Below are 27105 nucleotides of genomic sequence, written 5' to 3' on the forward strand. Positions count from 1 at the left end.
GAATCCTCCCCAAGCTTCTATACAGAAATCCTCAGCTACTTTATTCCTTATTCATTCAATACGAATGTTTTTATAGCCATAATATATTTATACTAATTCAGAGACTTGCCTATCAAATGGAGAGGCACAGGTCTGATCTGTAAGATAGCAGAGCCACTACTTCTGGCATGGTACAGGAAAAGGGCAGCTGCTTTTTTTTCCCTTACAGTGCTCCTCAGAGGAGCAGTTCTTTGTAAATAGGAACATGTCATAGTTACTAAGATGGAGTTCTTCCTTCTTTTTAAAAACATCTTTTCTAGATCAAAGTTTATGGGTAAAAGAAAAACGACACTGGGCCCTAGGGTTTCTTCAAAATACCCCTCAATCAGGTTTTCACCTGTGCGCGCATGTACGGGCGCGCAGATATGTAAGCACTTATGCATATGTACATGTGTAAGTGCAAGTGCGTACTGTCAGTGTGTATCAAGCATTCTGCTCCATCACTCTCTCTGCTATTTGATTGAGACAGGGTCTCTCACTGAACCTGGAGCTAGGCTGGCATTCAGTAAGCCCCTGAGATCCTGTTTCCACCACAACTCTGGGGTCATGGGTGCTTTCCCAACATTCTAACGCATCATTCTCATAGGGATTCTAGCTCAGATCCACATGCATAAAAACCAAGCACTCTTACCACAGAACCATCTCAGCCTCCTGATCAGGTTCCTTATTCTCAGATCCTGGCCCCCCACATAGTCACAGAATTGACTTTTTAAGATTAATTCGAGTCCCTTTTCTCACTTTTTAGTAGCTAATTGCTGCTCGGTCCAAGTGTTAGCAGTATTGTGGTTCTGGTCATCCATTTCAATAATCACAGGCAATAGACCTATCTTTCAGATTCAGCTGTCTCTTGTAAGGAAGCTATAACCAAACTGTGAACCACATTCCTTCCAGGAGTGGGTGGCCAGAGGAGACCATGGATGCCACAAGTTGAGTTCACTTCACATCTTGGCTGGCTGGCTGAGTCAGAGGTTCTGGAAGCATCTTTAGACTAACCCAATTTCCATCATACTTATGTTTTAAATTGCATTTTAAAGTCTAAACACCGTTGATTGTAGAAAGTGTGTCACTGCGTTTAAGGGAACTGGAGCTTGCTTTTTATGGGAAAGCAAACGAGTCCAGCCGGATAATATCACATTGCTTGAGCAGTGGAGGAGAGAAGCCTGGCTTTGAAGCTGTCAGTTTGTCCAGGCAAATATCATTCACCATCCCAGGGAGCACTAGCAATGGGCTCCCTGCAGGCAGGTACCATTACCTGCTGCTTATTGTATTCTGGGTAGCTCTACTCCCACCCAAAGGGGGATGATTCCTGGGCCCACTGGGAAGTCCTTTCTTTAGCAAGGAGCTCCTCTCTCCTCAAGAGCAAGAGCAGAGGCAATGCCACACCTGCTTCCATCTAATCTCATAGTTAAAGAAAATACCTTTCTTCTTCTTCTTTGCTGTCTGCCTCTTTGCCAAGTGTTTTTCAAGTCCCCACCCCTCTCTTGTTCCTTCAAATGCCCTTTCTTCTCATCTGGTTTTGCAGGAGGTGCTGTGGTCCTGGATTAACTGATACAGGGCTTCCTTGAGGATGCTCGTCTGTAGTGCCTTCTTGACTTGTCTCGCTTTTTCTAGGGCTCAGGTCTGCTATTACTGTGGACATATTAATAATTCACCAATCTGGTGCATTCTTTGCTGTCTCTAGAGCTTCAAGCCTGTTTTCCCTTAATCCCTAGACAGTCAACTACCTCAAATTTGATATATTCCTGCTTTGATTCCTCATCTTCCTTTCCAAGTATAATCCTCCCACTTGCCCAAAGTAGATGACTGAAAATAATCTAGGTTTTAAAAATACCCAGGCCAAAAAAAAAAATAGATCATTCATCAGTTTGCTAATTCCATATCTCTGAGCAGCACTGTGAATTCCCGTGACTCTGGTGGAGTTAAATTTATTCCCAGCTTTTTTTTTTTTTAAAAAAAAGAGCCACAGTGAGGATCAAGGGGATAATTAGGAAGCCTGCTTTCCCAAGAAGCTCCTCAATCTGTAACTTTGTTTTGGCAAGACCACACTTCCATGTTTCCCAAATACCTTCTAAGCAACTTTTGGGCTCAGCAGGGTCTGTCTTTTGGGTTTTATGTGTCTAGAATGATGAACTGGGGACTACAGGAGAAAGATAAGTAAACTGAAGGGAGAACCCGTACTGGTCAGAAAGCTGCACTTTGATGCCCGAATCTCTGCAGTGAAATTTGGAGCCAATATCCACATGAAAAGAACCATAACAGAGAAAGGAAACACAGCCATTTCAAATGTCAGGACATAGTGGACAGTAAAAGGAATATTACTGTAATTTCTTATTTGAACAGGCATGACATGGATTTAGTCAATTTATTAGCAGTAAGGGCTGTCTATCAAGCTTGTAAAACAGCAGGGGGTTGGACAAGAATGGTTTTTAACTTTTTACAAAATGCCCCTTACTGGGTGATGTGCTGTCATTCAAATGACAGATTCATATTCAAATAGTGGGAAAACTATGTTTTTAAAAAGTGTTAGTGCGACTTTTCAATGTCCCAAGGGTTTTTCTCAATGTCCCAGTCTGGCGAAACTGTTGGAGGTGTGGAGATGCTGGGTGGAGCAGATCTGAGGGAAATCTTCCCTCTCCATAGGTGGAGCAACTCTCTATTTTACTGTGCTCCTCTGGCTGGTCTTTAAAACATCTTTGAAAATAACTTTGATTCGTGTGGCTCGTAAGTTCTAAATAGATAGCAATTACTCTCGGGGTTGTCATAGGGATGGATCTGTGACAACAGAGATGGAGACTAGGAGCTTTGCCCACTAAAATGACAGTTTCTCCTGTTGGAGAATGTCAACAAATGGATATGACCCCAGAAGTGTAGCCGTAGATCAAAGGCCATGTTTAGCATATGGCGATTGCAGCCATTCTGCGGCCTTTCCAAAGGCCAGTTCCACCACTGCACAACTGTAACAGTCACTAATAATCTTAAAAACCTCCCTCTGCCTTCTGAGATGTGACTTCTGATCTAGAGAGGGGGGAAAACAGAGGGGCTGATATTTTATAAATATCAATTTTCAAAAATCTCCGATCTAGTGGCATTAACCGATGAGCTCAGCGCTGCTTGGAAATTCCCCTCCCTGCACAACTGTAACCATGGCAACCTGTGTCTTAAAGGATGCCAGAGATGTTTCTAAACACGAGGTGAGGAGAAACAGTTTCTTACACAAATCTTTGCCTGAGACTCCCTGTCTGATCCCACCAGGTCATGTGGTTTTGTCTTACTGGGATTTGATGTCATGCTTGAAGATTTCCTGTTGTGGGAGAATTGGCCAACTCCAGATTGTCATGAATCTGAGGTCACAGCTGCTGGTCTGAAAACAAGGCTTGCTCCTTACACCAAGGCTTGCTCTCAGCCTGCCTCACCATCTCCTGTTAGACTGTTAGAAAGGTTGGCAACCGTCTCTGAAAGATTTTGAATCTTTGATTCTGTTTGTTTATAAGCTGCTCAGAGGCTTCATACATTCTTTTAAAAAAACATCAACTGCAACCTCAGGTTTCCAGCGTAATATGCTAATATCTCCCCAAAGTGCTGGGTTGGAATAAAAGACGGTGTTGAATATTTGGACTTCAACTAGTTGAATATTGGGCTTCTGTGTTTAAGTCACCAACTGAATAAAGATACATCCATTTTCTTTTTTTGATCTGTCAACTATTTGCTACTGTGGTTGTTTTTTTCAGTGAGTCATGCTAATTCTGTTTAAACTGAGTGTTGAGCAGAGACATTTTGAGATTGATTATAACCAAAGATTCTTCATAGTGACAGTGTGTAGCATTCAAACCATAGGATACTAAGTATGAGAACTTGAGTATCTTGGCTCTTTCATTCACATATCTTAGCATGACATCCTTGTTTCTCCTACCTACCCCACCCCTCTACCTACTGACTCTGCACGCTGTATATTTGGAAAATTGAAGGGTCAACCACTCACCCCAACTTTTTCTTCTCCACATTCTTTCTTTACCTGTGCATCTCTGTTACTCTCCACACTCACCTCTCCTGACATCACCAAAAACAAACACAAACTTGAAAAGTCTGCCTGAAACCAGAGTATCAGAAGGCTAGGATGTTAGTACAACAACCCACTAGTTTACTAGGTCATGTAGGAACATAACAAGTCAAAGACAGCTGGCAACTGGGCTGAGAAACAATCTGACCGCTATCTGTGGATGCTCCTCTGATCTTCTGGATCCATATTTTTGTCTATCATAGCCAATTTCTCTTCTCCATTTTTGACTTTAATTCAGAAGCAATGCCAAGTAGCCTCTGTTGTCATTGTTGCTTAAGGATTAGGTCTGTTTTAGAAAGAAGTAAAGGGGAAAACATAGGTTAAACTCAAACCCCATCTCCAACATAATTACAAGTTATTAAATAAAAACAGAAAAACATGAACAGCATTCTAGACATAGCATTTCTATGCCCACGGCTCCATTCCCTGTAGGCTTCACTTTGCAGGTAACAGAACACAAGCTGTGTTCCATCTCTGCACTATGAGGGCCAGGCACTTATAAAAAGCTCATATCACTCCTGTGAAATTCATCATGAGTGTATGATCATCATCAAGCTTCTGGCTATCACCATCATTATCATAATCACCACCATCATCATCCTTCTCACTATTGCCACCATCATCATCACCATCATAATCGTCATCATCATAATCATCAATATCAATATCAGCAGCAGCATTACCATCAGCAGCAGCTGCACCATCCTCCTCCTCCTCCTCTTCCTACTACTACTCTTCCTCTTCCTCCTCCTCCTCCTCATCATCATGTCATCATAACCAGGAGCAGCAGCATCCTATCATCATCATCTTCATTGTCTTATCACATCAAGCCATTAAGTGTTTGCAACAAATGCAAAGTCATTTCCTTGCACACCATTTACAGAGCTGAGTTCTTAAGCTTCTGTTTAGCATCCAGCCACCTCTGCCCACCAGAAATAGCTGGACAAACCTTTGTTCTGCTAACCTGTGAGCCTGAACTTGTCTGACCTTTAAATAGAAAAAAAAAACTTTCATCTCAGCCTAGCACCTCGTCTCCTTCCTGCCAACATCACCACCATCATCATGCTTCACAGTTGTGATTTTAAAACGCTTATATGCCGAACGCAACAGAAGGCACTCCGCAAACATTAGCAATTCAGAAATCTCTCCACTACTGCAGAGGACTCTGAGACATCATGGGCATCCTGCCTTCACATAGCCAGTAGCTGATGGAATAGAAGTGAAAAGCCAACAGCTTGATCCCAAAGCCCACCTGTTTAACAAAGTAACTACAACAACAGGCATGCAGACTGTGGACAGGCTGAGTCGACGAACAAGTCCTTATCACAGGTGAGCCTCTGTCGACTGGAGAGGTGGGCATCCTTAGCTTTTCTTTCTAACATGAACACAAAGGAATGGGAAGATTAGACTCCTGGCAGAAGGACAGACAGACAGACAGACAGACAGACAGACAGACAGAGAGGCACACACACACACACACACACACACACACACAGAGTAGGGATACAACACAACTCAGGTCCCACTTGATTGAAGCAACATGATGCCCAACACCTAGGAGTCAGAACAGTAATCTTGACTTCACAGACTCCACATCAGTACCATGTAGAGGGCCCCTAGCATTTATATTATAACAGGTTGTTTAGCACAGGGACCTGACTCAAAGACACAAGGTTTAAGTAGTAATGCCTCTCTTGCACTATCGTGTGGGTTTGGCTGAGTACCCTAACCCCTATTTTCAAATGGCTTGAATGAGATAGTTCTGGGAAAGTAGATAACTCAGCGCCTGCTCACAAAGCTGCCGACTAATACTAACAAGGACAAGGGAGGGTTATGGTGGGAGGGTTGATAGATAGCCCTTCCCCAGTGGGCCAACAACAAATCCCCACGTGTTTCTAACTGCAGCTGCCTGCCTCCTGTTAGGTAAGCCCTCTGATGCTTTTCTGCTGTGAGACGAGGTGCTGAGGAGAGAGAATATTACAAAGCTTTTGTTTCCTGTAAACTCCTCTGCTAGGAATTAAAGTTGGTTCTGCCACTCCCAGCCTTACCTAAGATTTTTTTTCCCTCTCCTCTTGTCTTCTGTGAGGTTGTCTATGACGTCTCCTTGAAGGACCAGATAGAGTGGTCTTCAGCCTAATTCAGTGGTCTTCTGCATTCAGAATCCAAGTGTCTGCTAAGAGGACAGATTAGAACCTTAGTGGGCCCTGACTTCCCATTTTTGGAGGTCAAATGATGAAGGCTGAGGCTGCATCTGGAAGAGGCATTCCAGTTACTCCAGGCAATGGGAATATCCATCTTATTCTGCCTTTGAGTTTCCTGGAATGGGCTGGGTCATGTTCCACCTCCAGTAGGTTTAGCAGATCTGTGCTGCTAACATAGCCAGGAAGGACCATGTGCCTCTCCCTCTCTTGCTGGTGAAGACCACCTATAGCCAGTGCTGCTTAGCTGCTGTTCACAGCATACTACACCCCACACAAATGTACTTTTGTACAGATTGGATTTAGTATCAATCGGAAGTGGCTATCCCTATTCTTCCCAGGTTACAGATGAAAAAATTAAAACTCTTTGTGTTTAAGGTGCTTCCCAGAGGGATATCTAGGAAAGATGTGCCTGAGCAGGCAGTATGGCTGTAGAGCCCTGGGGTTGCCTGCATATCTGTGACTCAATGTTGAACTGATGGCAGAGTTGGGCTTTGATAGATGGTGGAGAGGGCTGTGGACAGACTGGGAAGGAAAAGACTAAAAGAATTTTCCCAGGTGTGGCCTGGGAAATTGGGAGGGCCTTAAGAAGACTAAAGCCAAGAAGAATGGTCAAGCCCAGAAAGACACTACACATAGCAGATAGGTTGCCTCGGTTTACTCTGGAGAGCTAGACTAGACCCTAGACATACAAGGAATCCTTCATTAAAAGGCTTCATTGGCAAATAACAGTGGAGAGATGCATGCGTGCCTATGTGCCCGTGAACAGATATATATCTTGAAAATGAAGTGTGTACTGTCACAGGATAATAGGGGTTCCAGGGTTTGTTGCAATGAAGAAAAGAGTCTGTGTGCCTAACACTTCATTTCCAATTTGCTTTTGACCACAGCACCATCGTATTGTGCAAACACTGCAGATAGATAGCTATGGGAAGACACTCGGGCAGCTTTGGAAGGAGGAAGGTATTAGAAGGCTGTGGAGTTCCTTACTAAGGGAGACAGTTTCCTGTGGGCGACATAATAACCACAGCAGGGTAGGCAGCAGATGGGGGTGGGTAATAACAGTTTAGGGTGAGAATGGAGAGACCTTAGATTGACAATTTAGTTCAAGAGAGAAAGACTGGACAGGAGACAGATAGCAGGAAATATACCTAAGTCCTAAAGAGAGGTGGATCAAGTGTAAACGATGCTCATAACAAATGTGCGCCTGCCCAGTCTGACCTTAAAATGTAATTAGATACCTGGCGTTTAGAGAAAAAAGCAGAATTAGAAATAGGGGTCTATAGATTACTGTCTTCACCTCTTCCCAGAGGGATGCTGCAGAGAGGGCTGCAAACGAATCCTTGAAAAGAGCTCCCTCCACACAATGCAGGGAAAAGATCACAGCCAGAAAGGTAGCACTGGAAGAGAACAGGGCCTCAGAGCAGCCCAGCCAAGAGCATGGTGGGCTCAAAATAACAACTTTTCTCTCTCTCTCAAGGTGAAAAATGGCCGATAGGCATTGTTTGCAGGGAAATGGAAGGCTCTCAGCCAGAGAGTATGTGCCATGAGCAGTAGGTAGACAGGGTGGCAGTATATGGTTCACAGGCTCTGAGGCAAGAAAAAGTCTTCCAGACAACCTGCTTAGAGCAGCCTGTCATTAACAAGAGGAAGCACCTGACACTCTAATAGAGCAGCCAGGTACCACCCAGGTAGACCTGAGGAATTTATGTAAATCTTTAATGTGGCATTTAAGCAGGACTGAATAAGAGAAACGGGGAGACATAACACAAATGCGTTTTGCAAGCCTGTCAGCTCTCACTGCAAGAGTAATCGGGCCTAGATAAGAGAGGAGTAAACCTAAGCACACATCTTAAGCCACCAGAGTCAATGGATAATTAACCTCTTCCTTTGTCCCTTCCTTCTGTCCAGGATCAGATTTCTATTATCTCTGAAACATTTACACTTCAAGAACTGTAAGGAACACAGACTCCAGCCAGATTCTGCTTACATGGTGTGTGATTAATTTATGTGCTTGGGAAAGTGATTCAGAGAGAGTCCAGCAAGTTCCCTTACCTGCCATGTTCCATGTTTAATCTATTCAGGCCCAGTTATGATGGCTCGTCCCACGTTTACACCTAACTGTATCTTTTGAAGTTCGAATTTAACTTTGCATTGATAAAACACCACTCTTCAATTTTGTTAAAAAATAAATCCTATCAGGCATCAAGTAGCTTTTATAAAATGAACCATTTTCAGTCGAACTGTGAAGGAAAAGCAAACATACATTACTGCCATTCATGGCAACCTATTTACGGTGCCGCAAAGCTCCCAATATATATAGAAAATACATCGAGCAATTGCCTCTTGAACCCTCTAATTAGCTTCCTAAGATTTCAAAAAAATGAAGCAGTTGGATTTTCATATATGAAAATGGCTCTATTTGCTGCCGTTTTGGTTTAAATACGTGAAAGCAAGTACAGGCTGTAAGGGAAGGTGGCATGCATCATCCAAACCTTAACAAGACTATAATGCTGGTGAATATTTTAACTCTGTGATTGGCAAATGTGTCTACAATGGCACTTCCCTACTATTTGAATGTGAGCTTTGATTGGGGATTAGAGACATGTCTCTAGTCATAGTTAAGGGGCTATGAGGTTTGGGTGTTGGAGTAATCTGGCCCCACATGGAGTTATTCCTAAGCAGTTTATCTATGGACACTTTGCTCATCTACAGAAATTTTGCTCATCTTTTCTGAGCTCTGCATCACCACACCATCTGCTCTCTCAAAGTTGTCCTCAAAACTTCATTTCCCATTATTTTCTCCTCACTACCTGTCCTGTCGACTTTAACTTCAGCTGTCAACTTGGCAGGCTCAAGTCATCTGAGAAGAGATCCAAAATGGGGCATTACCCAGATCAAATTCCCCTGTGAGTGAGCCTCTGGATGGTAAATTGGTGTGAGAGATTCTACCTCATGGCAGCACCATTCCCTAGGCAGGTGGTCCTGGGATATATAAGGAGGGGTGCTGAGCCTGAGCCTGGGAGAGCCAGCAGGAAGCATCCCTCTGTGGTCTTTGTTTCAAGTTCCTGTCCTGACTGCACGCAGTGACAAACTGTAACCCATAAGTTGAAATAAGCCTTTTGTTCCCCTAAAGTTTCTTTGTGTCAGTGTTTTGTTACAGTAACAAAAAGGAACAGAGAATACTACCCTTGCCTTATTTTCTTTTCTCAATACTATAACAAAGTTCTTGGCAAGTAACTTGACTTAGGGAAGTTTATTCTGCCTCACAGCTTGAGGGCATAATCCATCTTGGCATAGAAATCATGGCAGCAGGAGCGTGAGGTAGGTGACCGATCACATTGTATCCAGTCAGCAGACAGGTAGATGAAGGAGGTAGGTGGCTGATCACATGGTATCCATAGTCAGGTGCCAGGGAGATGAATGAAGTAGGTAGCCAGTCACATTGTATCCATAGTCAGGAGGCAAGTAGCTGAGTGCAGATGCTCAGCTTGACCAGGGATGGTGCCAGGTCCATCCATCACTCCCTGGTAAAACCTCTCTGAAAACACCCTCATGGACATAATCAGGGGTGTGTCTCCTAGGTGATTCTAAATGTAGTTAGCTTGATGATGACCATGAACCATCACAACACTCTTTTCAAAATTCATATCTTTTCCTCCAATCCTTCAGCATCATTGGGGACACCATGGAATGGACAGTGCTGTCTCAAAAATATACTGGTGGGTAATTCTGGCACTACTCCCAACAGAATCAGTTCAAACCACTTTGCCCTCCCTAGCCCAATGCTAAGGTAAATGTGTATGATATAGTAAAAAATTCAAACTATGTTCCTACTTTGAAAGATCCTGATTCCGATACCAAGAGGCTGTTTTCCCTTGCCACAGTTTTTAACTATCACACTATTACTATATATATTTGTTTTCACCCAAAACAGATTGGTTGAAAACAATTCTGAGATGATGGTTCAGGGAAAGAGGTTGGCATCCACAGCTACAGAATGTCTTAGCTCCCATTCTTTGGAGTTGCAGTTGGCACTGGAGAAGCCAGTCCCTTCAGCAGCGAGTGGGCTTATGACCCACAAGAGGCTGTGTAAAGAAATGGTATTGAATTTGATTCTCATCTAGGCAAGACGTGGCAGCCCCCAGATTCCTGACCCTTGCCCTTGTTAAGTGTGTGTCTCTGAAATCTGTCATTTTGATAGATGGAATTGCTAAGGTACCATTACCTCTTATGCATTTACAGGACATGTGGGCAGTGTTTCTCCTCTTCCTTCCATGTCCTGTGAAGTGCCAGCTTCCCTTCCACTACTTGTGAATAGGCCCTCCCGCTACACACTTGCAAAAAAAAAAAATCTGAAATTACTGTGGATATAAATCTCTTGCCTGTTCTGTGCCTGTTGGATGTTTGCCAAGTTATTATTGAAATTAATTTTATCTGGTGTGTCAGGATACTGATTTTTTTAAAACGTTAGCAGACACAATGCCATTTCTCTTTATGACTTATTCTTTTATTTATACAATTAACATCTATTTCAAGATCAGAGTCATGTTAATACATTCACCATTTTCTAAATTGCTGTGGCTTACTTTTCACACTCGATTCTTCAGCCCAGCCATGATTTAGTTTCGTTGTGTTACTTAAAGTCCCATTTTGAGGCTGTAGCCTTGAAATTTGTTTTTCTTCCAGGTCTTTTCCTAGAGCTCTTCCCTTTCTGGATTTTTGAAAGACCCTTTGTGTAGTGTGACATTCTAACATATGCAACAGTTTACTGTGAAGTCAGCTCCTATGTGTGTATATGAGTGTAAGACAGAGACAGACAGACAGTGTATGTGTGGTCTATATTGCATGTGTGTGCAGGAGCCCAAATATACACATAAAGAGGCCAGAGAAAGATATCAGGCAGCCTGCTTTTTTATCCTCCATCCTACTCCCCTGAGACAGAGTCTCTCACTATATCTGGAGTCTGCTATTTTACTGAGACTGCTGCCAGCAGCCCCTGCGTTCCCCATCTCCATTCTTTATCGTAGTGGAGTCACAGACATGTATAGCCTTCCCTACTTTTTTTAATGGGGTTCTGGAGATTCAAACCTAGGTCCTCAAGTTAGCACAGAATGTACTCTTTCCTACTGATTTGTCTCCCAGTCCCAGAAGCCTTAAATTTTGTAATAATGCCAAATTGTGGCAAGACTCACAGCTGTGTAATATGGCTTAATTTGCCATAGGGCAAGCATTCCTTAAAATATTTACTATTTTAAAAACTGCCTTAGTTAAAGTTCAACTGGAAGAAAAGCACAAAGCTTTACATTTTGCCAGTCCTCACGAAGTGCTTGTCATCTGCATCCTCAAATGGAAGTCACACTGTGGGATAACATCAGAAAGTGTAGAAATGTCCACTAGTACAGCCAGGCAGAGACCTAGGCTAGACGTCAGGCCCAGAGGGGCCTCATCTGCTTTCCAGTCCAACATACTACATAGATACATCTGGAGAACACATGAAACTTCTGATGTGTTTTCCTCTATGTCCATTCCATCTGCCTTGAAAATTCTTCTTGGACCTGTCAGCCTTTATACTTAAACTTTATAGGAATGTATTTCTTAAAGCATACTTTAGTGGGAAACAAGAAATTCTGCTCTAGGGGAGGCTGGGTAGATTCCCTTTTGTTAAAATTTTATTATCACCCTTATTATTGTTGTTATCATTAATGAGCAATGCTCCCTATGTCTAAGTTTTAATTAAAATGTATTACATTTATTTATTTACTTATTCAGTTTTATTTGGAAGGGGTGGGTGTCAGAGTGTGCTTGTGGAGGTCAAAGGACAATTTGTGAGAGTCACCTCTCCCCTTTTACCATGTTGATCTCAGGGACAGAACTCAGGTTCTGTGACCAGGCAGCAAGTATCTTTATGCACTGAGCCATCTCACTACACTATAATATACATATTAGAGACTTTACTGACAATGGAGTAAAACATAAAGCTAAAGAACTTCTGCCATGGTGATGGTGTGCAGGAAATACAGATGAAGAAGGTGCGTGTTCATCCTGATGGGACCACATCTCCTCAGACCACAGTCCTTTCTAGCTACTTTTCCAAACCGCAGAGCAAACACACCCATCATTTGCCCCCTAGGGGTAACTGGCAAGCCTTTCTCATTGCCTTCTCTCCCTCCCCCAGCAGCCTTTCTTCTCTCACCTTACCCAACCCCGGTCTCCCTGTCCAGCTTCACCTGTCCTTTTTATGAAGGAAGCCATTCTAATAAGGTCATCTGTTCCATTAAAACCAGCTGCCCATAAATAATCTCCATTTCCCAGCTTGAGGTTTGGCAAGCCCTGTGCCTACACAGTGGCTGACAGAAGATAAATACAGTAAATTTTGAAATATCTGTCACTATCTTCATTTCCTTGTTTCTGCCTCCAATTTCCTATAAGCCACAAGGGAGTGTAGTGACACACCACACAGCAGGCTTGTTCCCAAGTGTGATTCGCCCCTTCCTGAGAGTAAGTTTGCATTTGTAATTCAGGGAAACTTCACCTATATTTGTGTATTTAGGAGATGTTTGTATGTATGTATGCATGCATGCATGCATGTATATATGTGTGTGCACACATGTATGTGTAAATTGTTCTCTCTATATATTCATCACACATAGTGATGGGTCTCATAAGGACATGTTCATCCATGTTGTCTTAGTTACTTCTATTTTTTGATGAGATAAAACACTATGACTAGGGGCCGCTTATAGGAGGAAGGGTTTGTTTGTGGCTTATGGATCCCGATGAATAAGAGCCAGTTACCAGCATGGCAGCAGGCAGGCATGGTGCCAAGAGCAGCTGAGAACTCACCTCTCAAACCATGAATGAAAAATAAACTGTAAGTGTCTGGGAACTTAGAAACCTCAATGCCTATGCTCCAGAATGCGCTTCCTCCCTCAAACCCATCTCTCCAAATAGCTCATCGAATGGGGTCTGAATATTTGTCATTTTTAAAAATGTCTCCCCTTTTGATTTTTATGCTATATGTATAGGTGTTCTGCTGTGTGATACATGTACACAGTACCCACCGAGTCCAGAAGAAGGCATAAAATCCCTTGGATCCTGGATTACAAATGGTTATGAACTACCATATGAATGCTGGGAATTGCACCTGGGTTCTCTGGAAAAGAAAACAGTGCCCTTAGCCACTGAGCCATTATTCCATCCCCGAGGGAGCAAGTATCCAAATCCCTGAGACTATGGAGAAAGATCCCATGTAACCCACCTCCTAAGTATAGCACGGACTTTGGACATCCTCCCCTTTCTCCCCTCCCCACCAATCTCCCACCCTGCAGGCAATATAACTTGGACTCTCATGTCATAGACAGATAGATATTATTTGATGTATCTACATAAAATCCAGGATCCATAAAAGATACAAACCCTGTGATGGTTCTTTCCCCAAGTCTGATGTCTTCTTTTTGGAGTGGTAAGTCTCTGATTACTATACACTTTCAGACAGGCAAATGGGAAGAGAGCCTGCCTCCTAGATCCTTCTCACAAAGGCTTTGTTACTAACTCAAGTGCAGATCAATGTGTGATGTTAAATCCTTGGGTAGAAGGGGAGGGAGGAATGAATGATTGCCGTAGCTGACTTAATAATACATCTTAATGCTGCTCCAACTCTTGTTCACATGATAGTTTCCAAACTTCTTAGAAAACAGAGCCCAGCAATGAAAGATTGTCAGTGCCAGCTCCAGAGCCACACTGAGTTCCAAAAGTGAATTCATAGCAATTACAAAGAGAAATTATATTCAGAGCCTTAGACTGAGCACCTAGAAACAAGGGTAGGAATTAGCACTGGCCCCATGGAGTCAAGTGAGAATGGGATGCCATCAACACTTTCAGCATCTTTTGCTCAACACTACCTTAATAAGACACATCCTGGTACTGGGTGGTAGGAAAACTGGTGATCAGCTTTGTTATAGAGCAGTGGTCCTCAACCTTCCTAAAGCTACCACCTGCAATCCAGTTCTTCATGTTGTAGTGACCACCCCAGCCATAAAATTATTTTCATTGCTCCTTCATAACTATAATTTTACTACTGCTGTGAATCATAATGTAGATATTTTTGGAGATAGTGGTCTGGCCAAGGGGTCAAGGCCCAGAGCTTGAGAACTGTGGTTGTACAGAGATGTAGCTATTGGGTGACTCTCATCCTTCCCAAATCCTTGTGTTGACATCAGCACCTCAGCCTGTGGCCTTCCTCAGAGACAGGTCTTGCCTATTTAAATTGAGATCGCTTGAGTGGGCCCTGGCCCCATGTGATCAATTTCCTTATAAACAAGGGAGGTGTGGAGATGGCATCAAATACGGGCAGACACCACCACCACCCAGCCCCTTCTTGAAATCATTATCACACACCATTAATGTTATCTCAAACAAAGGTAGAAACTAATGAAAAGCTCCAGGACAGAGAAGGTTGTCAAATAAGCCTGTGCACCAAGAATCCTCTGCCTTCCAAGCCCTCAATGTATCCACTGGGCTCAAAAGCAACCCTGTGTGATAGGGATGGAGTTTCATCCAATGCTGGACCAGGCCAACTTCATCCTACTCTACGCTGGTGTCTCCTCTGCATGTCTCAGAATCCACTCATGCACTGCTGCTCCTGGATGGAAATGACCATTGTCAGGGAAACTTCCTGTCTGTGGTATGACTGTCAAAGTGAGCAGTCACCACTTCCCTGTTCAGACTAAATGCCTTATGTCAAAACATACAGTTTGTACCCTGACCTTGTAACATTGGTACTTAAAACGGATGACCCTTGTCTACATGTGCCTGGTCTAAGGCTCCAGCTATAACCTTTCCCTGATGCCTATAGCTGTGAATCCAATGCTGCGACTCGGATATTCTGCTCCTGGAGCTGGTGTGGAAATGTCTGTATGGCTGGACTCTGTATTCTCGGAAGTTTGCAAAGCATTCTGGGAAAGAGCGGAAGGGAGTATCTTTGCAGAACTGATGAACTTTTAAAATGCTGCTTAGGTATCTCTGATAGGGCTGTAAAGTCAGCAACCTTCTTGGTGCCTTGTGGGCCACAAGGTCCATTTTTATCGTGGGAGGACTCTTGAGGCACACACTTCATAAAATAGGTCTCCGGATGAACTAGAAGGCCGAGTAAAGTCAAATATTTAGATGAACTATGACTAATATTTGAATAACACTGTGTCCTCAGTAGTACATGGGCTGCAGTATAATTTAAGACTTAGTCATTGTTTATCTAAATTGCAATTTAATTGGGCATTCTGTGTTTACAGTCACCAAATCTGGAAAAGTACACAAAAAAATGCTTTGAGAACTAGGACATACACAGTCTTCTAGAACTCTCCCTCTCTGGCCCCTTCCCTCTTTGAACCTCTCCCTCTCTTACCCTCTCTCTCTCCCTCTCCTTCCCACTCCCCCTCTCCCTCTCCTCCCTTTCTCCATCTCTCCTCTCTCTCCCTCTCTCTCTCTGTCTGTCTCTCTCTCTCTGTCTCTGTCTCTCTGTCTCTCTCTGTCTCTCTGTCTCTCTCTGTCTCTGTCTCTGTCTCTCTCTGTCTCTCTCTCTGTCTCTCTCTGTCTGTCTCTCTCTTTCTCTCTGTCTCTCTCTGTCTCTGTCTCTGTCTCTCTCTGTCTCTCTCTGTCTCTGTCTCTCTCTGTCTCTCTGTCTCTCTCTTTCTCTCTGTCTCTCTCTGTCTCTGTCTCTGTTTCTCTTTCTCTCTCTCTCTCTCTCTCTCTCTCTCTCTCTCTCTCTCTCTCTCTCTCTCTCTCTCTCTCTCTCTCTCTCTCTCTCTCTCTCCCTCTGTCTTCCTTCCTCCCTCTCTGACCCCTTCCCTCTATGTCCCTGTCTCTATTCTCACTCACGGGATATCTTTCTCTAGAAAACAAAGTATAATCTGCCCAAACTCCCAAACTGAGCTTCTGCACCCTTCCCTGTTGCCTTCCATTCACCTTATTTCTCTTTCCACCACCAGCACAGTTGCTACTAGACTCTGCTGCATGATCTATGTGTATGTTTTGTGTGTGTGAGTACACATGTGTGTGTACATATGTGTCTACATGCATGTGCATGTGTGTATGTGTTCATGTATATATACTTTGGGTATACAGCATATTTGTGCCTGTGTATATGGAGGCCAGAGATTGATGTCAAGTGTCTCCCTTGATCACAGTTCACCTTAGTCTTTGGGATAGGGTCTTTTACTGAGCCTAGAGCTCATTAATTGGGCTAGCATCTTTGATGATGAGCCTTGAGACCTGCCTATCTCTGCTTCCGCAGTACTGAGATTATAGATGTATGCCACAACACACTTTAAATTTTACGTTTTCATTAGGATACATCACTTCATTCTCTTTCCTCTCCCCAGACCTCCATGCCCTCTCCATCTGACTCCTCCCTCCTCCTCGTCCCTCATGCCAAATTGATATTCTCTTTTTATTAGACTATGATTGTTACACATATATAAAATATGCAGAAATATATAAATGCAACCTGCTGAGTCTGTTTTGGTGCTTGTGTGTATGTGGTTTCAGGTATGTGCTTTGCCTTTGGCAAGCAGTTGGAAGGCTCACTGGGAGAGGCCCTTCCCCCTTCTCCCTTCTCCAGCTATCATTAGTACACACAGTTTTTTTGTCTGAGGGCAGTCCACATGAGATTTCCCCCTTCCATGTTATCTTGTATATTGATATTGTCCTTGCTTGAGTCTTGTAATGCAACTGTTGCTAGGAGAGATCCAAATGTCTATCCTCACGTATCCTCACGCTTGCACGGCAAGCATCGTACCAGCGGGGCCACCTCCCCAGCCCCTGCTTCCCATGGTTTGTGACTTAGGACTTGCCATTCCATGTCTAGAGGACAATGCATCCTTGGCTGTTTCCAAGTGAACACCAGACCAGCAGGCAGAGATGTGGCCAGGCCATAGTAATCTCCTTCCAGTTTGATCTAAGGAAGTCAGGAGGTTTATAGGTGCAGATACAGAGAAGATCCAGCCTGATGCTAAGAGATTTCTCAGGAAATCCTACTCTGTTCCATTTCCAGGGAATCAGAGGCTTATCCAGGTCAGGAGAAAATGGGTCTCTAAAAAAGATGGAGCCAGTTTAGTGACTCTCAGATCTCGGGAATGTGACTGGAATCCCATGTCCCGTCACATGCCTCACTAAGAATCCATCCCTTCCTATTAGTACACATCTAAGGGCACTACTCGGAAGCTTCTGGAAGCCCCATCTTCTTACTTGATGATACCTGTAAGATAATATGCAGTTGTCTTCCTAATGGACTCTAGTTATCTTGACCAGAGTTTCATGAGTGTTCACCAATGAACACTCCAAGTTAAGAGACTAAAGGCCTGTCAGCGTGCACTGTACAATTCCTACCCTGGGCAAAGGCCCTCCATGCTGGTACATAGACACTTAGTTTAGAGCCCAGATTGGCAGTGTCTGATGTCAGTCACCTGTGGCTACTTAAATGTTCACTTTATAACTAGTTAAAATTGCATAAAACATGAGCTTTAATTCCTCTGTCCAACCAAGCATATATTGGTCAAGCGCACAGTCACCTCATGTGGCTAGTGGCCACTCTACTGGACTGGTGGGTACTGCCATCACCACAGGACATGCTCCCAGAAATCCCCATGGCAACTGCTTACCTTCCTCTCCAGCATCCAAAGAACAGTGCAGATGGGTTTTGGCAAGAATTTGGTTTGGAACCAAAAATAAGAAAATACTTCTAAGACATGTAGATTATTTGGAGTTTTAGATAGTGTTGTCCAGATAGTTAATCAATGTACTGGCTTGGTTAAAGATGAAAATTTATGATCTAAGCCTCCAGTGTAACACACAGTCTCAATTAGTTTGGCTCTGCTTCTCTTTCTAATGAGGCAGTGTGGACACTGGGCAAAAAGAAGAGAGGAACTCAAAGATCTTGGATCCAGAAGCAGCTGTGTAGAGTGGAAGGTACTAAGGGCTGACCCCAGCCTCCTGGTGTGAGCTGGGTAGCTACTAAGTGGCTGGGGAAACCCCTGCCTTACCAGCCAGCCCTTTGTTTTGAAGATCATTTCAAACAAGCAAATTTACATACTGATAAAGCACAAGGAAACACAGAAAATATAAAAAGAAAAGAAAAACTTGCATCAGTCTCACCTTGTGGTCAAACAAGTGGACATCAAAGGCTTTATGGCTTCAAACATGGTCCTTAGGATGCATACATGTGCACATGCACACATATACACACACAGACACACATACAAACACACAGATTCACAGACACGTGTGCATACACACATACACGTGCATAGACACACACAGAGACACACATGCACACACACATAGACATACACACAGAGACACACATGCACACACATAGACATACACACAGACACATACACACACACATGCACATACACATACACATGCACACATATGCACACACGCACATCATGTCACCTAAAGGTTGTGCATTAGTCTGTTTCATGGATATTTTGTTCCTAGCCCTTTGAAAGCTTTCTAGTCACACACACACACACACACACTTTAATATCACTTCCCTGAGCACCCTCAATTTGGTGCTCTAATTGTTTCCAAAATATAGAACAGAAACCCCCAGCTTCAAAGAGGGTTGAAGGTAAATAGACATTAAGGTTTGAGAACTAAGACTTTAGTTTCTTTGTGAAAGAGGCATACTAAATTTATCCCTTAAGGATCCTTCTGAGTCTGATTCTTGGATGGTAGCTCTCTTGACCTTTGTGGTCTGAGACTCTAAGCTTTTAGAGCCCCACCTCCTCTGCCATCTTAAGTCAGAGATGGTCTAAAGTTCTAGACTATGCCAATGAAGTAGTCAATGACAAGTCAGACCATGGCTGCCAACATAGAGTCCAGCCATCTGGTAGAATGGTCTGTGACGATTGGTTATTTCTCCATCTGCCCATCCAGTAAGGCAAGTACTAGCCAGCCATATCTATCTGCTTGCTGAGCACATGAGAGGTGGCTGATGTGACCAACAAAGTACCTGTTTGGACTGGTTAAATAAAATGTCTACCAATAGGAGCAGAGAAGTTTTGAAAGTATAGATCCCCTGAAATACACACTTACATCAGCAGCAGCACAATTTTATCTGAAATATGTCAATTAAAAGCATTACCCATAAGCCCATGCCATACTTTCCTACCTGCTACTAGATCCTTAAAGATGGGGACCAATTCCCTGCTCAGCAGTAACAGCTTGCCCTCAACCCTTGTCTATGCCACTACATAGGATGAATTTGCTGGAGGAAGGCACTTTTCCCAAGATTAACTCTGCCATGAGGAATCACTACCTATTCCCAGTTCGAGCTACTCAGCCAACTGTGTGTTCATCAGTTGAAGATCCCATCAACCAAATGAGTTTTTACCAGTTGGGGATCCCAAGTGCAAGGACAGCATTTGGAACCTCGCCTGGATCACTCAGTGCTCACCAGAGGAACAGAACCCATGGGATGAATATATGTGCAAAAACTTTAACATTGAAATAAGAATGGCAGAGATGGTGTGATGGCAAGGTGGTTAAGAACACTTGCTGCTCTTGTGGAGGACCTGGGTTCAGTTCCCAGCCCATGTTCAGCAGCTCACAATCACCTGTAACACCAACTCCAGGGGATCTATCACCTTCTAGCTTTGTACCTGAAATCACATACACATACCCACTCAGAGGCGTAAGTTAAGCATGCATATAGTTAAATAAGCATCCATATCTGTTAAAAATGGTGTCAGGATTCTAGAATGTAGCTCTGTCTATACAGACAGTTAACTGCCTTGCCCTGTAAAGACAGTTGAATTCTCCCTTCTGGAAAGAGAAATGGGAGGATCTAGGCTAAAATTTTTCCAATGCCAACACACTGATAGCTTGGGCCAAATGGTTCTACCACTGCAAGGAGGGACTCTTCCGTACAATATAACATGCTGAGCAACAACCTTGGCCACTGCTTTCTAGATCCTTCCACTCCATTTACAGTAAGTAAAACTATCTCCAAACATCACCAAATATCTCCATGATGGCAAAGTCACCCCACTGTGACTGAGAATCAATGGCATCACTCCTACTCAAAGTTCCATCCACCACTGATAACCGAACAGTATACTTGGGATAATAATTTCTAAGCATGTCATACATAGGCATAGAATTTACAGAATGTTCCCCGGTTTGCACAGATATTGCTCTGGTCTAATTATCAACTTAATGTTTGGATCATTGGGCCATTATAATGCTGATTTGAAATCCAATCTTCTATTTTTAAAAAAACGGTCACCCTGTGGCTTTTATCTGTTCTGGGGCCGATTTTATTTAAACGGATCATGTAATCTCTCACCCACTCTGTGTCCGAGAATACCGCTTCCTAGCTGAATGTCAGCATGCCTGCTAATGACCCTAACGACTGTAGCTCACATCTGCAGAACCCACGCAGCTGTAGGCAGGCAGGCAGGCTTTGTTTTTGTTCCCTGCGTAAGACCTTTGATTAGTGCTCATTACGATACACAAATAGCCTAGCCTGGCTCCTTCGTGTGTTCAGTTCACTTTCCGCTAACTTACTAATGTAGCCTCGAGAAGCCATAGAGAGGCACACCCAGAGCCTCCAGAACAACTCATTGAGAAAGCAAATGCGTGAGGGACCTTTCTGTAGAAGTGTGTATTCTCAGAAGCTGAACCTTCATATGTGGCCACTGCATCACTCTGGTGACAGGATTGACTGTCATGTGTGACCCCTGCCAGTAATTTGGTAGGACTTTTAAACTCTTTCATTCCACAGAATATAGGCTGGCCCATGGGGCATGTAGGCCCCCCTGAGAAAGCATCATATTCCCTGTAGACTCAGGTTCCCATGCCTTGTTCCTGACGTTGTCTGGATCTCAGCCTGCCATGAGTCTATCGGTACTTCCAGCCAAGCCAAACTAATGCTATCATCACTGCCATTTCACTAACAATAGAAGAGGGCTTCTTGGGATCACATAGCCAGGGATTAGACTTTGCCCAGTAGATTTCTGGACTACACATCCTTCTGTGTTTCCTAGCTTTCCTCTAGATTTAGGGCAACATACAAACCATGCTGTCTTAGTTGGGTTTGTATTGCAGCTTGCTGCAATGGAACACTATGATCAAACAGCAAGCTGGGGAGGAAAGGTTCATTTATTTGGCTTACACTTCCATATTGCCATACATCAATTAAGGAAGTCAGGACAGGAACCTGAAGGCAGGAGTTGATGCAGAGCCTATGGAGGGGGCTTACCCCTCATGACTTGCTCAGCCTGCTTTCATATAGAACCCAGAACCACCAGCCTAGGGATGGCCCCTACCACAATGAGCTGGGCTCTCCCAAGTTGATCACTAATTGAGAAAACGCCCTACCACTGGATCTCATGGACAAATTATCTCAATTGAGGTTTCCTCCTTTCAGATAACTCTAGTTTGTGTCAAGTTGACATAATACTAGCTGAAACACACTTATTTATTGTTCTAATTAAAGCAAGCATCCCTAAGCATCTGCCTGAAAAGTGGTTCGACACACATCCTATTAAAGCAAGTGAAGGGATACAGAGATGGCTCTGCAGTTAAGAACATGCACTGTTCTTTCAGAGGACCAAAGTTCAAGTCTCAGCACCTATGATGGGTGCTCACAACTGCTTGCAACTCCAGCTCCAGAGGGATTGATGCCTCTGCCCTTGTCTGGTACCTATTCATGTGCACATCATGTACACACACACACACACACAGAGAGAGAGAGAGAGAGAGAGAGAGAGAGAGAGAGAGAGAGAGATGGAGACGGAGACAGAGAGACAGAAAGACAGAAAGACAGAGAGATAGTACATATAGTTGAAAATTTGACATCAATAAGTAAAGAAGAAGTCGAGGTTTTTAAGCTACTATTACTCATACATGGGGGTTGATAGGAGTGGAACTCCCTCCTGAATGTTGCTATGGGCAGACTGAATCCATAGCTTTCCTGTGGTTTGCAGTTTGTAGCTATCAGAGTGTTGTTTCCCTCCCTTCAATGTAGCTTTGTTTTCATTCCTGAGAGAACACACTGGTGGGAGCCTGGTGATTATCAAATTCTTAAAATTTCATTAGGTGCATTGTAATTTAGAGATGAGATTTTGTTTTAAATAGAAAAGCATTTTCTCATAGCACAACTCTAAATCAATCAATGTTCTTGATGGGAACTGTAATTGTCTTGAGATAAGCTCATTTCTCATACTGTATTCTTTGGAAGGAGTAGATGCAGAATGAAAGCTGAGGACCCATGGCATAGGCCCTCCTGGGTCTGTCCCTTCATGAAGATGAGGTTAACAAAAAAGCAAACAACTCCCCCACCCCCAGGAGCTTCTCTAAGGGATGATATTTCCCTGTGTTTGATTGAGGAGTTCTCAGGTCTGGTGCTTGCTGGCTGAGGGGAGAACATTGGACTCAGCCCAGGACTCAAGCTGATAGTAACTGCATGGCTGATGCCAACCCTGACTCCATGTCATATGCAATGTCCCACCCCTCTCACCTGGTCTGAAGAGAGGCACAGGCTTGGATATGGGCATCACTCATCCTGAATGAAAACACACAGGGTCCTGCCTCCCTCCTTACCACACAATGTCCAGGTCACAAGCCCTGCCCTGTCACTCAGATGCATACCTGTCAGATGATGTGTACCAACTTTAATTTTAGAAAAGGTATTGCTCTAGGGAGTGGCTCATTAAAATAAACAAAGACTACTGAATCCCTAGTGTCATGGTCTTTTGTTTACTTTAGTTCATAATTTTGCAACAGAACAAGAGTTTTTTTTTCTTCTAAACAGTGCCATTGGCAGCAGACCCTGTCTCCTATGAGCAGCTGCTGCAGTAGGTTTAAATACATGAAGTATAATGCTGGCCACTTAACAAATACCTTATTTAAGTATATTATTGGTGTGAAGAAATTAACCAAGTACATTTTCTTCCCCACCAGCACTGGGATGATGTTCATATCCATTTCTCAGTCCAATGGCATGCTTAAATGCATGGTTCTCTTAACTGAATCCTCATCCTACCATCCAGTGCTTGGACGGAGATCTAGAAGCCATCATGTCTGTGTGTGGCTTTGTGTTGGGTGAACTCTGAGGCTCAGCAGTCATGTAATGCCGAAGGACTCCATTTCTCTGTTGAAGAGGGGACAAAGGTGTGGCTGAATAGAAGCTAGTAATGTTGTGGGGTGCTACCCCTGGTATGTTGAGAAGTCTCTGAATAGCTGAAATGCTAGTCAAAATGTGTATGCACATGTGAACATGTATGTGCATGTGGAATGTGTGTTTGTGTGTGCATGCATATGTGCATGTCCATATGGTGTATGTGCAGGTATATTTGTGCATCTGGCATGTGTGCTCGTGTGTGTGCATACATATGTATGTGTAAATGTCAATATGGTACATGTGCACATAGGTTTTATTTGCATATGATACATGTTTGTGTATGTGTATAAATGTATATGTGAATGTTCAGATGGTGTAATGTGTTTGTGTGTATATATGCATATTTTTATGTTCAAATGCTCATATGATATACGTGTATGTGTGTTTGCATGGTATGTGTGTGTATGCATGTAATGTGTGCTTTGGAGCTAGAAGGGCTATTCTTCTTAAGGACTTCCCATGGAGATACTGATTTCAGAAAGGTGAGGACAAGCCTTTGCCTGTGAAGTGCTTAGAAGCACAGAGCCCCCAAGACAGTGCCCAATCTCCTGATCACCTGTAACCTGGGTGAGCTATGTCTGAGCATGCTCTACCCACATCACGAGGTTGTTGTTGGGTTGCATGAGAATCCATCCAAGGGTGTGTTACCTGGCATTTGCTAACCACTCAGGAAGTCGTACCTTTGACCTTGCTAATAGTATTAGAACAATTACATGTGATTTTTCAGAAAGGGAGTGATGGCCCACTTCCCTCCCTGCCCATATCCTGCAGAAGTATGGCCATGCCTGCTTGATGCTGAAGGCTCTGGTCTCCCATTCACAAACTATAGACCATCACAGTTTGAAAGAAAGGTGGTATTTGAATGCCACATTTCAACCACTGCCTGCTCTGTCTTGCCTTCCGTCTGCATGGGCTTAGTGCTCATCTGTAAAATCCCCCTGAGATGGTTCTGTGAGGTTCTTCAGTTGGCTTGAACATTTGCTCTGTGATCACCACATGTTCAGTGAGGTGATGCCAAGAACCACATGTTATATTTTCAAGTCCTGGGACCCTGGAAAGCTGCCATTGGTCCATCACAGGTGATCGAAGAGTTGTGTCTAAGAATTCACACTCAGAATTGTAATTGCGGTAGCTAGCATCTGGGTGAGCCCTTTTGGGTTTACAGAGCTCTTTGCTTCTGTTTTCCCATTTAATCCCTAGTTAGGACTCTGGAACTCAGTGGCACTAATGGGAACGAGCCAAAACCGATTTCAGAGAGTGTTAAATACACAAAATTATCAAGTAAAATGAGATGGATTTCTCTAGTCCTGGGGGGAAATTGTCTCTTTACTTTGAGATCTGCCTTCATATAACATAAAATCATTTGCATTTCTGCTTCAGTTTGCCCCCTGGTTCTAGTTTCTCGGCATAGCTGGTCAATTGTGGCAGCTTCTACCTGATTTGAGATGAAAAGCAATCTCTGACCAACAATATTCAAATGGTTAAAATTAGGCTGCATTTCCCTGATAATCTCCCTCCTGTGTGATAATAAACACAGCCTTTATCTTAACCGAGCAGGAAAGAGCTTTTTAAGAAAACTTTTTCATCTTATTTGTATTTCAGCTTTAGAATATGGGAGAAAAGATATGGTGAAAATTTTCCAGCATTTAGGTGGTAAGTGCTTTCTTTGCGATAAACACAGAAAGTTTTAAGTGTCGTTGATATTAGTCGAAGTTAGCAGCTTTCAGCTATTGTCTGAAGGGCTCTTGGCTTCTGGGTTGCAGACCTGTGTCCTCTAGATAAAGTTTCCTACCCGGAAAATATTTATCTTCTTGCTATGACCTTCCGTGCACAAGACATGAACCATGGATTTGTTTCCTAGGAACTAGTGAGTGAGGAAGATCTATAATTAAATCTGTGAGTTATATGCGACACATGGGAATTGGCTACACACCAAGTCCTTTAGAAAACCCAGGAACATTACTCTGGCTGCAACTGGTGGAATTAAGCCCAACTTTCCTTCATACACTTAGAGTGGTATTTCTTAGGATCTTCATACAGAGAAAGTCCTTGTTTCCCTCAAAAGCCTGTGTGTGTCTAGGTTGGTTTCTATTCATTCTTGTCCCCAGAGACTCTTCCTTCAGAGGGCAACAGCTGCCTCTGCTATCCAGACAAGCGCCATGGATGGAAGGCTTGGCTCTGCCAGGATCAGTCTGATCTTCCAGGCTTAGCACATCAGGACAGAGAAAAATGTGAGCCCGTGGTTGCCTGGAGTTTTCTGAGGCTCAGAATACGTATTCGTGTAAAATCGTACCCAAGACCCAATAGATAAAGCAAATAAAGGCGAATTGATTTTGAGAGGAAGGAAAAGGATGGAGGCAGAGCTCAACCCTGCGGGGGGAGGGGGCGGCTGTCAACCACTTCAGAAGCCCTGCCTATCAGAGGCAAGGCGTTCTAAGGTGTCCCACCCCTCAGCATGGGTATCAGCATCCATGTCAAAGCATTAATGACTGAGATAGGACCCCCTAGACCCGGAGGGCCACTTGCCTGGATCTTCCATCAGACTCCCTGTAGCCTCTAGTGAGAAAAGTGAACAGGTCAGAAAAATAAATTGCAGAGTTGTTTCCAAACCTGGCTGGAATATTTTTCACAGTAAATTCCCCGTGTCTAGAGGCTCACACGAGCCAAGCGCTCACCGCAGCACTTCTATTTCTCATCTGTTGACTCCAGTAATAAGACTTTTACTTTAACTCTAAGAAATAAAGCCTGCTGACTTCTGTTCTTGCCATGGAAAGGTGCCTTGCGTCATCCTTCAGTCAAGAGGAAAACCGTGTTAAAAGAAAGGTTGACTCCTGGGCTCCCTACAGGGAAGACAGCACTCAGATATCATGGCTTGCTGTGGTGGTGAGGACCAAAGTTGGTGGGCAGTGATGTCAGTGAGAGTGGCATACTTGTTGCTATGTAAGTACTAGTAGGGGAGGAGATATCTAAGTGCTGTGTGTGTATGTGTGTGCATGTGTGTGTGTGCTGCCCACATAAACAGGGTTGTGCCTGTGTGAATGTGTATGCATGAGGGAGTGCCTGTGTGTGTGAGAGTGCAAACGTATGAGTGTATGTGTGTGTCTATGTGTGTCTATGTGTGCAAGTGTATTCATGTGTATATGTGTCTGTGTGAATGTGTATGTATGTCTGTGTGTACGTGTATGAGTGTACATACGCAAGTGTGTGCATGTATATGCAAATGTGTGTGTGTGTGTGTGTGTGTGTGTGTGTGTGTGTGCATAGTGTATGGTGCATGTGGGGGTGAGGAACGTCCTAGTTTCCTTACGGCTGTGACAAAATACTCTGACCTGAAACAATTAGGGGGTAAAGCTGTATTTGGCTTACACTTCCTGGTCACAGTCTATAGCTCAGGGAAGCCAGGGCAGGAACTCAAGCAGGAGCTTGAAGCAGAGACCGCGGAGAAACACTGCCTTCTGGCTTCCTCTCGCTGTCACTGCTGTTCACGGGTAACTAACTCCTTTATAGTCTGCCCAGGGAATGGTGCTGCCTACAGTGGGCTGTGCATTCCTGTACCACTTAACAGTCAAGACAGTCTCTCACAGAGAAATCCATAGATCCACTTGACAAGCCAAATACTCTCT

At 43.6% G+C, this 27105-nt stretch overlaps 1 protein-coding gene across 2 annotated transcripts in view; it reads left to right on the forward strand.

The window, feature by feature from the left end:
• The window catches only part of Cdh13 (cadherin 13), a 1053312-nt gene that overhangs the window by 518933 nt on the left and 507274 nt on the right, over positions 1–27105 (forward strand). The window contains exon 1 of one of the 2 annotated variants that reach the window (XM_031341535.1): positions 20120–20288. The exons of the other annotated variant lie outside the window; for it this stretch is intronic. Within the exon in view, the coding sequence (XP_031197395.1) occupies positions 20235–20288 (54 nt within the window). The 5' untranslated portion in view covers positions 20120–20234. Of the gene's footprint in view, positions 1–20119; positions 20289–27105 lie in introns of those variants that run through there. 2 annotated transcript variants of the gene reach the window in all.

The sequence above is a fragment of the Mastomys coucha genome, unplaced genomic scaffold, assembly GCF_008632895.1.
Source record: "Mastomys coucha isolate ucsf_1 unplaced genomic scaffold, UCSF_Mcou_1 pScaffold22, whole genome shotgun sequence".
Taxonomy (NCBI): Eukaryota; Metazoa; Chordata; class Mammalia; order Rodentia; family Muridae; genus Mastomys; species Mastomys coucha.